General features: G+C 34.2%; 1 protein-coding gene across 3 annotated transcripts in view; it reads left to right on the forward strand.

The window, feature by feature from the left end:
- The window catches only part of ADAMTS19 (ADAM metallopeptidase with thrombospondin type 1 motif 19), a 232,549-nt gene extending 218,897 nt beyond the window's left edge, over positions 1 to 13,652 (forward strand). For all 3 annotated transcript variants that reach the window (XM_088798593.1, XM_088798594.1, XM_019756011.3), the window contains 2 exons: positions 10,315 to 10,492; positions 12,379 to 13,652. In XM_088798593.1, the coding sequence (XP_088654719.1) occupies positions 10,315 to 10,492; positions 12,379 to 12,530 (330 nt within the window). In that variant the 3' untranslated portion in view covers positions 12,531 to 13,652. The remainder of the gene's footprint in view (positions 1 to 10,314; positions 10,493 to 12,378) is intronic.
- The last annotated feature ends 485 nt before the right edge of the window (positions 13,653 to 14,137 follow it).

Genomic DNA, 14,137 nt, shown 5'->3' on the forward strand with positions numbered 1-14,137 from the left:
GAAGAGTTATATAGTGGGATTACAGTTATTTACATATATTCTTTGTATACACACTAAAAATTTTCTGCACAGATATACAAAAACCAGTTTATTTGAATTAACATTGGAGGGAAGGACCTTCTGTGCTCATAATACTGTCATATCCATATATTACTTTTAATTTTATAAGCTGGTTAACAGCTTCTGTATGAAATTAAAAGAAAACTAGACTTTCTTAATACAATTTTTTCAGGCAGTAATTTCAAAAATAATTCATGCTGTAGATATAGAGAGGTGGTGAGAGCATCTTAGAGAATTAGGGAAGGGAGAGGATTTGGGACTTTAAGACGTAAGATATCTCGGTGTGTGGAGTCAGATTGTATTGGGTTTGAATTCTGGCTATTCTGTTCAAATAAATAAATGAATCCAAAGGAAATAATTAGCATAGTGTCAGATATGTAGTCACTATATAAATGTTGACTATTCATATTGTCTTGTCAGTAGAGATGGGGAGAAATGGCTTTGAGAAATTGTTATGAGGTTACAATGAACAGAACTGGCGTTGATTATCTTTGGGGGAGGTGAGAAAGAAGGAGGTGTTGACGTGTTAAAAAGGACTCCCAGGTTAGCTTTCCGGTCTGAACAACTTGTATGGATGCTGATTCTGTGATACGAGATAGGAAACCCTAGACAAGAATCAAGTTAGCGGGGAAAGATTACGAATTCTGTTTTGGGCCATGTTTTCATGTGCCCATAAAAGAGTTACACACTTGTGTCTAGTTGGTAGCTCAGAGGAGAGGACTGGGATGAAAATAGAAATTTTGGAGTCATGAAACACCAAATTTTGATGTTTAAATTTTTAACGTGTACGTGTGCCTGTGGAGGCAGTGTAGGTAGCGAAGAAAAGCTGCATCCTTAAAGAACTCCCTTTACAGGCATGTGAGACAAAAAGCAACTGCTAGCAATTCGACTGGGAAAGAGGTATTCAAAGGAACAGGAGGGAAATTGTGAAAAACAGGAGAAGAAAGTAATTTTAAGAAAGTTTGATGAAATGGGGCTGAGCAGGAGGGAGTTGAGGGGGGCCTGCATCTTTATTCTCAACTTAAATTTCAGCTACCCTAGGACTCTGCCATATGTATTCCGCCAGTTCCTCAAATTTTGTATATTTCAAAGAAAATTCCTCATTTTATTTCCTTAATCCATATCCTACTCCCAATTTCCTTTTTCTGGAAAAATGTCAATATCATCTTCCCATTGACCCAGGCTAGATGCTATCCTTGGCCCTTCTTCTATACACTAAAAGTAGGGTTTTGCCTCAGTTGTTCTTTATTCCCGATGTAATACTGTTGTCCTTCTTATGTTTTCACAAGGAGTAGCGTAGCAATTTATAATGTGCTCTCTGACCCCCTTCTCCTCCTATTTCAGATCATCCACTCATAGGGATGACTGCAAATACTTCCAGAGAGTTCCCCACGGCTGTGCTGTCCACTACCAGACACTCTGGAATTCCCAGCTTTCCGTTTTCTGGTCCTAACCTACCTATTGAGAAATGTCTCATCATTCTCATTAATTTAGTGTCTCGACTAGGCTCAGGCCTGAGCAGTTTGTGCTTCTACACTCTTCGTGTCTGTGTTTATACAGTTCTCTTTGCCTGGAATATGCTTCTTCCAATTATCCAAGTCCTTTAAAGACCAGCTCACATGCCTTAATTTTTTGAAGGGCTTCCCCAATAAATGGCAGAATTTGTTTTCACTTACTGACATTACTTTTTCTTAATTAATTATGTATTGCCTTATATTGTTGCTGTTTCATTATGAATGGCTTAACCCCTTCACCCTGCTCATAAATCTAAGTGACCAGAACATTGCACTACATGTAGTGATGCTTATTAAATAAATGACTGCTAACGTTTTTCATCAAGTAAACAAAAAAAAAATGTGTGATACATCTAAGCACTGTATTTCCTTTCTTTTGATCCATTTCATTTTTCTGAATCTAATTCTGTAACAACTACAATGTTTCATACATTTTACTACAAAAGAATTAGTAACTACGTAGCTTGTTTTTCTCTGGGAAAATTAAACTAACCAATATAATTTTATGTAAACACATGACCGTCCTGACATTTTCCTGTATGGTAAATCAAACTATTATACTTAAAAATGTGATGTTTTAAAATAAAGTATATCCACCCTTATTTGAATAACATGCTATTGAAGCCAAAAACGTGCTCCAAGGAAGCTGGCAGCCCTCCTTTGCATTTCGTGAATCCTTTAGCTGGAATACCTGCCATCAGGTTAGATAACAATTATCTAACATAGAAGTAAAGCAGTGGGTAGGAGCAAAGCATACTTACCAGTTTTTCTCTGCGAACTGGCAAATACGTTCTTCATTTTGGGTTGGAATAAGCTAAAGGTAGCTACATAATGTTCTCTGTGCTATTTTAAATCAAGACTTTATGTATTCAAACAAAACAAAACACACACTTCTCCAACATGGCCACAGAAGGATCTGATCCGTTTTGACACAGAATTGTTGGACTAGACCTGGAAAGTATTTTATTTGAAAAGGAAGTTCAATCACTCTCATTCCCAACAGTTGTCCGTGGTGAGAAGATGTTTCCCAGGAAGGATGGTGATAAAACAGAAATGTCTTGATAGTCCTTCTTTCACCTCAGCAGCACCCCATGAATCGTAGGCTGAGTACTGGCCGAATTGCACATGTACCCAAGACTTTGTGTTTATTAATTGCTTCTTAATGCAAAACATCTCTTGTTTTCTTCCATCATTGTGGTAATCAATGTGTACTTTGATATAAAAATGATTTTTCGGTTATTTTGACAGCCCTTTCATGACATATTCAGTTTCTGCTAAATCATTCATAAGCAATCTGCTTGATTTTGCCACACACATTTTCTTGATTTGTTATAACTATATGCAAATGTTTTCATTAAAGAAACAAAAATAGTTTGTAGAAACAAACGATGAATTAATTAAACACATATGAAAAAAAAAAAAACCTCAAATGTCTGACCTCCAGAAATAGGTTCAATTCCAAATACCCACGTGTTAAATAAAGCAGATGAACTACTTTTAAAAGACGCCGAAACACGGACCCAAATAAATAGCAAATCTTAAAAAACAAACCTAACTTTTGTTCCTTAGTATGTTTGTTTCACACTCACTTTATTAAAAAGTTGAAAGATGGAACTGCCAAACATACACATAAATGAATAGGAATGCTGCGCTAATAATTTCCAGTAGAAGTCATCATTTAGTTTCCTTATGAGGTCCAGTCTCCACTGTGAGTGCTACCTCACTCTTGTTAAAACCACTTTGGAATAATCCATTTATTCCCAAAGACAAATTATTCAAGTTGTGCTGTCAACCTTGTTATAGATTGACACTGATCATTACAGATTATATCAGGTTCTGCATGATTGTCTATTATGTTGGTCAAAAAATTTTTTGAACTATGTTTGCCAGTGACAATTTTCTCTTAATTTAGGAATTCCTATTTCTTACAGAGGCCAGCTGGAAATGAGTAAAGCATTACCGAGCCTTTCTTAGCTGTTGGCCTGGAGAATACACATTCTCTCCAAAATATATATCTTTGGCACAGTCTGGAAGGAAGGAATCTCGGGTAATATCTGTGCTGGCCAAGTGTGAGAATTATTATTTTTAACCCTTAAATACACTGAAATTTGTTTTTTTTTCAGGAATTCAAAAGCAGACCAATATTAGTTTAGTTATGTTTATGAATCCACAAAATTCCAAAAAATTCCTGATAGTAGTATGTATTTTTACTATTGGGTTTTCTGCCTCTTTGGTTTGTAATGTTTAAGAGGACATTTTACAAGACTTAGAGCTCGAAGACTTTTACAGTTTAACATGCACAGATTAATAGTTCCATAAACTCACTGGCAAACTAGTTGATTATTTAACCTAAGTCTACAAATGCATTATACCTTAATGTCCTAGTTGGTCCCCAAAACTAAGTTATCTCAATATTCAGAGTAACAAACAACTCACTAACACCAAAATTTTAATTTATGTAACTATTCTGAAGTCCTGAAAAGAAAGGTAGAAACAAACATTTAACCACTAATTTTAAAGTTTGGCATTTTACCATAGAATCCCAATACCTAAGAGTAGATGCAGAAATCTTTTTTTTACCTCCATGTTCAAGATCACGTATATGGAATAAGTCTGTTTGATATCAGCACCCATAGAGCACAGAAGCGCTAACAATAATCAGAGATAAGTGGAAAGAATGAGTGTCTCCTCTCCAAATAGGAGAATAGAGATATTTGTGGATATTCCACTTATAAAGGGTTCTTAAGTGAAATTAAGTTGTCCACAAGTGTGTACCGGTAGGTTACTTCTTGGACAAGAAGACAAAGGACAAGAATGTCCTTTGCTGAATTTGATAGACATGGGACTAGGTAGATTATACCATGAGCCATTATGGAAATTTCTACGTGATTCATGAATTTCCAGTGACAGAGAGAGAACTTTATACTTTGCAAAAGTAGAGTCAAGTGGTACTATGGACAAACCTTGAGACCCTCCTGAAATCATGGTGGCTATACTCCCCCCTCATTTGTACACTTTGTAAATTTGTAGATGACTTTTATTGGCCTGTGTCACCCTTTTTCTTTGAATTAAACATGTTTTACTCATGTCAATATATTACACAGCAGGCTCACAATCATCACTAGTATTTATGGTTTTAAGCATACTGGCATTCACAGAAACTTTTGGGAACAATACATGTAGATTATTTTTAAAAGATGCAGATTCTTAATAAACATATTCAAATCATAAAAGGAACATTTCTATATAAAATAATGAACATTTAGCAACAGAGTACACTCTTATATGTAGTATTTGTTCCATCGAAACTTATTTATGCCATTGTGCTAATTAAGACCTAATTATCCTCAATGCGTCAATCATATTAGACTTAAAAACTTAATTTCATCAGGCCACAGTTATTTAACAGCACACACTCACTGCCCTTGAACCTGAAATAGTAACATCAATAAATTGTCTAGGGATATGGCCTTTGCTTGAACACCTTCCATTAAGTGTTTACATATTTCCCAAAGTATTAAATCAAGATTTTAGCAACGCTGTCTATTAATGCCATAGATAATACTGTCAGGAATGAAATTTCCATGGTCACTTTCTTCCTGCAATTTACTTTTAGGGCAGTGTCTCACTACTCAACCTTTATAATGGAAGAAAGAATTCCTGACCTAGGCTTGTCCATTAGATGGACTTCACAGCCGTTCAGAGTTCATTTCATCCCTTTGTTTCTATGAAATGCCACAGTTAAGAATTTGTTAAGAATTTTTGTGGTGTTTTTTTTTCCCTCTGCATTTTGAAAAAATTTTCTCTCATTTGTTTGATGAAGCCAATCCATCAATTTGCCAAATCATTCTGGTATCTTAACCTGTCTTTACCAGCACTGGCAAACCTTGCCCACTGAGTGCTATCATCTAACTTGTTCAATAATACTTTCCAAGAGTTCACATCTATATCTATCACCAGAGCATCCTTGGCCATTTTTAGAAAAATATAAACATCTGAGTTAATTCCTGTATAGCGCACTGTGCATTTTCACCAACTTGGATATTGCTTATATGTCCCCAGATGGTTCCCCTTCAGTTAGTTTATCTAGATACAATTTTCTCAGGTCAAATAATGTCAGTCAGCTCTGATTACTTGGTATAAGAATGACAAAAGAAAAATGAAGTTTTGGACAATGAAAATGATTATACGGTTCTATAATGTCTATCTCATTTTGAAAGAGGATAAAGCCTTTTTCCTGTTGATTTGCTACCATTTGTATTCGTGATTCTCATTTACTGAACTTTCTCTAATTTTGATAATCCAAACTCTTTGAATTACTGAGAAAATTTCCCTTACTATGTTCAATATTTGGCATGCTAGCTACAGCATAGACATAATTTAATACAGTCTTAGAAATTGTCTCTAATGTCCTAGGTCAAGGGAGGATTTATTCCATTATAAGAGAAATCTACAGCAATATTATGTAAAAATATTACTCATGTGTGCCCAAGTTCAGGGAAGGTCATGCGTTTCTCGGGGAGATTGAAATGATGAATATCACTAAGTCAATAAAACAAATTTCATTTTAAAAGATGTAGAGGCTCAACATTTTTTTGGGGGAAGCAGGAGCAACATTGGTTTTCCTTGTGCCATGTTATCTCTATCAAAAACCTGTTTTTAACTCCAAAATCATATGAGCAATTTTTTAAGATGTTCAAGTTTGTTGTAAAGATTACTGTTTCCTTTTTACTCTGATAAAGCTGGGGCATTAAAATTGTGTTTGCTGTTTAGAAATAAAGGCTTCTAGTTCCTGAAATTGTTTCATGGGGTACTTTGTTTCAAAGGTCCCTCAAGGCAATAACAAAACTGTTTGGGGAACAGCATATTTGTCAGACAGTGCAAGTCTCTCTTTTTAAAATACTTTAGTTTGGAAACTTTCCTAACTTATAAAAGAAAGATCATTGGCAAGTCATCTGGTACACCCTGTGTTTGCTTACAACGGCTGATAAATTGATGTTGACAGTTTAGCACTTTGGCCTTTCATGGAAGTCTATTGTGCTACTTTATATCATTGTGTTTTGTGATCATGTGTATTGAATAAAATACCAGCTCCATAATATTAATAATTTCTGTTTTTATTTTCTGCACAGGATCCTGAACATAATGGGTAATCAATAAATATTTGAAAAACCCATAAATGAATATTCTGAGACATTCAAGCAAACTGTATTTTGAGACTTCATTTAGTGGAATTTCTGTCATACCATTGTTGAGTGATACAGTGAATAATTAGATAACGAAATTAGAATCTTTGCTATTACATAGCTTCACCACTTAAAACTTGCTGGACCAGAGTAACTTTTAATAATTAGATATTTGGAATTTTTACTTTCTTAGTAATTTTGACCTGAAAGTGTTGCTATGATCCACTCCAGTGCCTTGCTTACAAAAAATGAAAAAATAAGTCCCAGGTAAAGTAGTTGCTAGGGACAATAGTAGAGCCCAGGTCTCCTCCTTTCAAGGTCAGAATTATCCTGGCTTGTTCTTTTAATGTCTATCTTTAATCATAGTGATGTGATTTGAGAAAATATCCAGTTATTTAGTAGTATCCTCTATAATAAAGAGATAGTTTAGGAGATACCTTGGGATTTCAATTGTTCCATTTCAAATATCTGTTCATTTTTCACACATTTGTAATAAAAGTTTTTCCAAAATACATCTTATAAAGAAAATAATTACTAGTAAGAGCTTGATATTTTTATTATTAATGTGTTCTAATGAAAACCAGATTCTAAGGCTATTGGGTTTTTTAACTCCATATTCCATAATAAAGTTTATTTTATTAGTTTCAAAGTCAAAAATGAGACTGTTTAGTTAAATGAATTCTAGAACTTTCATTATTTCCTGGATACTATTTTTATTTCCAGGTTATTTCCAAATACAAGTGACAAAATTTAACTTACTTAAGGAAAGCAACTAACATTTTTTTTCTCTTAAATTTTCCAAATTTGTATGAAAGACTCTATTCAGCCATTATCTGCTAAAATTATGTATTCTGAGTTATCATATGTCTATAGTTACTTTGCTTAATTTTTTTATAGTCCTGGAAAATGATGTGTTACTTTGGTTTGCTCATATGCTTTGGAGTTAATATAAGATTAATCAAAAGTATCAAGAATAGTCTGTGACTGATTCCTGGGCTTTGTTGACACATGATGAGAACCTTTGCTATTGCATCATAATGAGTTCATCTATTATAAAACTTCTGTTAGTCTTTTGGTTTCTCAAATATTGTGATTACTTTCAAGATCTACAGAAATTTTAGGAATAGATGCTAGAATGATATTTTTCTGTATTACCTTACCCCCTTAAAATTTTTAGTTTAATTATTTTTAATTTTCCTGAAAATGTTTTGGTAAGAAGCATGATGGCTATATAATTATAATTTATATAATATATAAATAATATATAAATTATATATTATATAAATGGATATATTTATATAATTATATCCATTCTATAGAGTAGTATTAAGATGCTTTCAAGGAAGAAATGCCATGTCAAATAGTTACTCCTCTAATAGTTTTAAGTTATAATAAAGCTTAAACTGAACTGTAAACATTCAGATCTTGTAAAGGTTAATGAGAAAAAAAATCAGATTTAAAGGGATGTAACATTCCAGTTGTTGCTCCTTCATCTGCTATTGGCAGAAAGCTAAGAAGTCATTATATACAAAGAAGGTATTGTGCAGAAATATTTACAGAATAAAATGTTAAATGATCAATTATCTGGAGAGTCGATTCATATAATGTCATGCACATAAAATTCCATTATTCTTAGTAAGCTATTTTCATACCTGACATGTAGGTTATCTTATTGAAGGTGACATGACAAGCCTTTTGAGAGATTTACCATCTACCTGAAGAAAAAGACTAGATGCATTAAAAGATATTAATCAAATATAAGAAATAATACAAATTGGTCTGTGTTAAATACAGAACACATACTATGGACCAGTAGTTTCCAACTCAGGCTACGTAACAGACTTACCTCAATACTTTTTAAAAAAAACCTGCATATTCCCGTACCCCATCTGAGTTTATTGACTTAGAAATTCTAGGCCTTAAACTCTATAATTAAAAAACAATTTTTTTCCAAGTGATTCTAAGAGATAGCCTTAGATATATGGATACATGCTTTTAAACCATAAATATGCATAAGAAGTTGGGATAATTATGAAATACTTCATGGAGGGAGTGGATTCAAGATTGTGCTTTGGAAAGCAGCCAATCTTTTGGAAAGGAGTAATACTATCTACACAGTTGTAGGTGTGAGAATAGAAATTGCATGGGCGTGATTAGTTTATAATAGAGCAAATGATTCCTAAAGTGAAGGGTGGAAAATAAGGTTGAGGGGTTAGATAAATGCCAGTCTGGAGATTCTGGGACACTGGGCTTTATCTTGTAGGCAATGGACTCAATAACCAAAGATTTTTATCCCAGGAGATTATATATGTGAAGCAATTTTGAAAGAATACGTATTCAGTATTAATATGTGGGGTTGATTGTAAGGCTGGGGACTAAAGACAAAGCAAACAGTAGTAGACTAGGCTTGACATGACAAGGGTTTGTGTAGAATGTTGCTTGTGCAAGTGAAAATAAGAAGAGCTGGGACCCATGATAACAGTAAAGCAAGAATTGATAGTAAAGGGTGCAGTCCTAATTCTGACTTGGTAAAGCACAAAGGGAAAATAAAAACGTTACAAACCTTATGCCTGTATATCTAAAAGGTGACAATCATAATGTATTTACCAATTTTTGATTAGAATACACTGAGATCATCTCTTTACAAAAGAGCTCTAAAGAATTTAGAAAACAGTCAAGTATGGCTAAATCTTTACCATCTAGAAAAGAATATGACATAAATAAGTCATTATTTTCAACAACACAAGCATGTTCCCTCTTGTACGTGTCATTGTGATACCATAAAATCATTGTGTTTTCTCAGTCAAATAAGCACTAGCTTATTTGTGTAAAAAATTAAATAGTGATATGTGTGGACCCAAGAAATTTCTCTAGTAAAAGATCATTGTACATTGAATAGGCTCTTTGCAAATTCTGTTACAAATGAAGACAAACTACATTTTGCTGAAATACAAGGAATCCATTAAAAGGGTATTTTATTAGAAAAATCCAGGTTATCAAATACTTTTATTAGCACAATATTAGATGTCATGTAATCTGCCACCGAATAGCAGTCATTTCAATAGCACATCGGGTTGAGGAGCCATGTTGGTATCGTTGATGAACATTTTAAGGCCAAAGCAAATGCAGTGGATGAGTAGATGGCAAGACTCTAACAGGATCCAGCTCCATGTGCTAACTCTTGAGCGTCAATGACTGAATTAAAAAATAGTGAAGTATTTGTGGCAAACTAGATATTAGAACTTTAAAAACTGTCTGCCCCGTGTACTGGTATCAGTCACTGTCTTCACTCCCACTCATACTCTCTGCCTTTCTCTAACCGTCTTTACTCACCTACGCCCTTCGTTGCCCCAAGCTCTGCCTTAGGTCAGCCAGAGGACACAGACAACTTTATGGCCAAGTTATGAGCATCAACACTTCTCACCCATGTTTTGCATCAACTCTGGATGTTGTGGCTCATGCTCAATTTTAAGAAATATAGGGAGAAGGTGGCTCGCAGTCTAGAAAAAAAGAAATGGAAAAAGGACTTTTAACAAGGCTTGTGTCTCTCCCAGTGCTCAATTACCTGTGGCAAAGGAATGCAGTCCCGTGTTATCCAGTGCATGCATAAGATCACAGGAAGACATGGAAATGAATGTTTTTCTTCAGAAAAACCTGCAGCATACAGGCCATGCCACCTTCAGCCCTGCAATGAGAAGATAAACGTAAATACCATAACATCACCCAGGCTGGGTAAGCTGACCATGAAAGGGATGGTTTTGAGAAGTATGGAAATACACATGGCTTCTTCTATTTTACAAACCACTTTAAAATGTAGTTATAAATGTATCCTCATTCATATGGTTCTGACTAAATTAACATTACTTAACTATGGTTTAGTCCAAATGGCCAAGTGGGTACAAAATCCTAAAGACTAAACTATTTTGATTCCTGAAACTGTCTACTCAGAGCCAGGCCCTGGGTGTATGACCCAGGGTTGTCTTACAAAGGACTTAAGGCTGTAACCATATTTTGGGTTCTGACCAGTCCCGTGGCAGAACTTTCAAGTAAGATAACGTATAGTAGAAAGGTGAGGTTATAGTATATACCTTAGATGTCTCCATTGTTAATAGCCTTCTTTGTGATCCTGGGTACAAAGTATCCTTTAGAGAGACATAGAGTAAGGTATGACTTTCAAGAAGAATGGGTGCATGGATCTACACCACCAAACAAGAAGTATCACTTTTTTCATATTTAAGGACATAGTATTAAATACAAATAAATACTAGTAACATTGATTTGCATCGTTTTTATGTTCTACAATGCATTCATATATTTTCTCAATTCCTGTTATTCAATCTAGTCCATCATGAAGAAATAGAATACAAGTATGTATTTTAAGTAAATATAGCCTGTACTTGCATAATAAATATTCATAAATAAATAAGCCTTTATTTCTGTGTAAACAAGTGGCTTTTAACAGCACTGCTATCTGGCTGTTATTGGGTTAATTTATGTTTAACACCTTTAGTTTTAATCTGTGCATATAATCTCCAGGGGAACAATTTAATCATAAATTGTTATCATTTTCCAGGCATAAGATTCAATCTTATGGAAAACTTTGGTTCTTCATGCAAATACAGAAATTCTCTTTTTCAAGCCAAATAATGAACATTTCTAAGAAATAATCAGTTCAAATTAAGTCAAAAAGTTACGCAATCCTAGAGCAAATACGCTAAATCCATGCATTCAAAACAACGTAATCTCTTTCTCCGACAATTACTCAGAGTCCTTCTTGAAGTGTGGCAGAAAATAAGGGACTAAAAGAATTTGATTAAAATTACATTTTCTCTGTTTATTTTTTCCTTGAAGGTATATCCCCAAACACAGAAGCACAGTGGTTGGAAAATCTAAGGTTTTTAAAAGTAAAATAATAAATCATATTAGAATAGTGGCAAAAGAAAGAATTGTAGCAGGACTGACTTTTATTATACATGCTAGGGCACACTATTTCTTTGGAAAACCTGAAGCTAGATTTACATGACCAAATCTTTTATATCTAGTTCTCATTCTAAACACTTTATTGCTATAAATTTCAGTCACCTGTAATAATCAACTTTGATTCAAAAGATGTCTGATATCCCAGTTAGATGCGTCTGCTATCTAGGAAATGAGGGATCTGAAATGTGTGAGCTTATTTTTGTTTTGCTATTTCTTTCCAATTTCATCCATGACAATACTGACTAAATTTTATTCCCATAAAGATAGATATATCAAACATATTTATTTTTCTTTGTGATCCTCTCAACTAGAAATCCAAAAGAAACTTAAATGAAAGCTGTAAAATTGAACCTTAAAAGCTATTAGCAGACCAACTCATTGAGGTTGGGAAATCTATCTTTAATAAGCCTATAAAAGCTCATAAATGAGAACATTCATTCCCTTTACTCCTTTGTTATAAGGGCTGTGTGCATGTTTGTGTTTGTGAGTGTATCTCTGTCTTTTAAGTTCCAGAAGGTAATACTATGAATGTGTCGAAATGAGTGTACACATCCACCATTTCCATGATTGCTGGTTGCTTCTACTCGGGACATCTGGTATACCTGCGTGTATTGAGTTTCCTTTGTTCCGCTTTACAGCTGCTCTGACTTTCAAGTGCCTGGGCGATCAGTGGCCTGTGTACTGCCGAGTGATACGCGAGAAGAACCTGTGTCAGGACATGCGGTGGTATCAGCGCTGCTGTGAGACGTGCAGGGACTTCTACGCCCAAAAGCTGCAGCAGAAGAGTTGACCTCTGGCAGCCTGGCTGGCTCACAGCTCTTTGCAATGACATTATTTATAAACACACACACTAGCATGTTTTTCAGACCAAATATTATCAGATTACATATAATTTAATCAAATTAATTTATTTTGGGGGCCTGCCAAACATCCAAGATGGTGTTTGTTTTGGTAATACAAACATTTTGATTTATACTATATGGCTTCATAAGTAATTTTATATGAATAAGTTGGATCCAGTTACCAGAAGAAAAAGAAAAAGGAAAAAAAAAAAAACCACTAAGATCATTAAGCTTTAAAAAAACATTTTTTTAAAAAAAATTTAGGGCTGTCTCTAAGGTGCTACTCTCTCCCCACTAATATCACTGAGTTATGCAGAATGTATACTAATTTAGCATATAGTGTAGCTATCTATGGAGAGAAATCATTTTTGTATTTGGGTGTCCTGATGCAGAATTAGCCCATTTTTTTCTAATCTGCAGATGTGTAAACAGAACAAACCTCATAGTGTTAACAGGATTTTAGAGAATGTATTATGAATTTGGTTCAGATTTAGAGACATCCATAGGAAAATTTCTACTGTAATTATAGCCTTATTTTAATAATGGAAAGGAAAAAGTCAAAATAGAGACTTTGATCATGTTCATGAACATGTACTTGAACACAAGTATTGTAACAATGAAACACTGTAATGATTTACACTGAATCACCATTGCACTGTTGATATAGTGTAGAGAAACCGTTATAGAAAGGGTAACATCCTACAAAAATGTGTATTATTTTAACATGCTGTCATTAGATTTTAGCTTTTCTAAATATTTTGAACAAAAAAATCATTGATCCACCCATTTCCTTGTATCTTTTTAGCAGATTTTAAAAGAATAGAGTACTTAGCCTCAGAAATCATAATGAGAAAATTTACTGACTATTTTTCAGCCTTTTCCCTAGAAACAAGGAAAAACAAAAAGCTGATAACACTGTGGTAGTTTCATTGTGTTTTTTCTTTTTAAAAATTAAAGTTTTACAATTCTGTGAAACGTTAAAAAACCAACTTAAATTTTTTTCTTGTGAGAAAATATTGTACATGATTCACATGATTTCTTAGATTTTTCAATAAAATATGTGAAATTTCCTGTTGGGAGGCAATTCTTCTTAGGTCTCTCATATTTCCACATGTCTTGGCACTGTCTGCTTTTGTTCTGGAATATCTTCTAAGGGATGTTTGTGCAGAGAACAGCCTTGGAAGATAAAGTTAGTGTCTTTCTTTGGAGCAAAGGGCAGACATACTTATTTCTCATTACAAAAGTTTCGGATTCCATACATTGGCATCCCTCACCTGTAATACAACCCACTGCATGTGCAGGTATCATCTGGCTTTCTTCATGTTCTGGCGGCTTCCATGGGCATTGCTGTCATAAAAACCCTCATTCCAACAACAAGGGGGTCAGGGGTTTGGCCAGTTGCTGTTTTTTGTTGTTGTTTTTTATTATTAGGATAACATTGGTTAATAACATTATGTAAATTTCAGGTGTACAACTTTATAATGGGATATCTGTATACTGTATCGTGTGTTCACCACCCATACTCTTCTGAGTATGTCTATTTCAAACAATACCT

The sequence above is a fragment of the Rhinolophus sinicus genome, chromosome 5, assembly GCF_057876585.1.
Source record: "Rhinolophus sinicus isolate RSI-liver-muscle chromosome 5, RSI-T2T, whole genome shotgun sequence".
Classification (NCBI taxonomy): domain Eukaryota; kingdom Metazoa; phylum Chordata; class Mammalia; order Chiroptera; family Rhinolophidae; genus Rhinolophus; species Rhinolophus sinicus.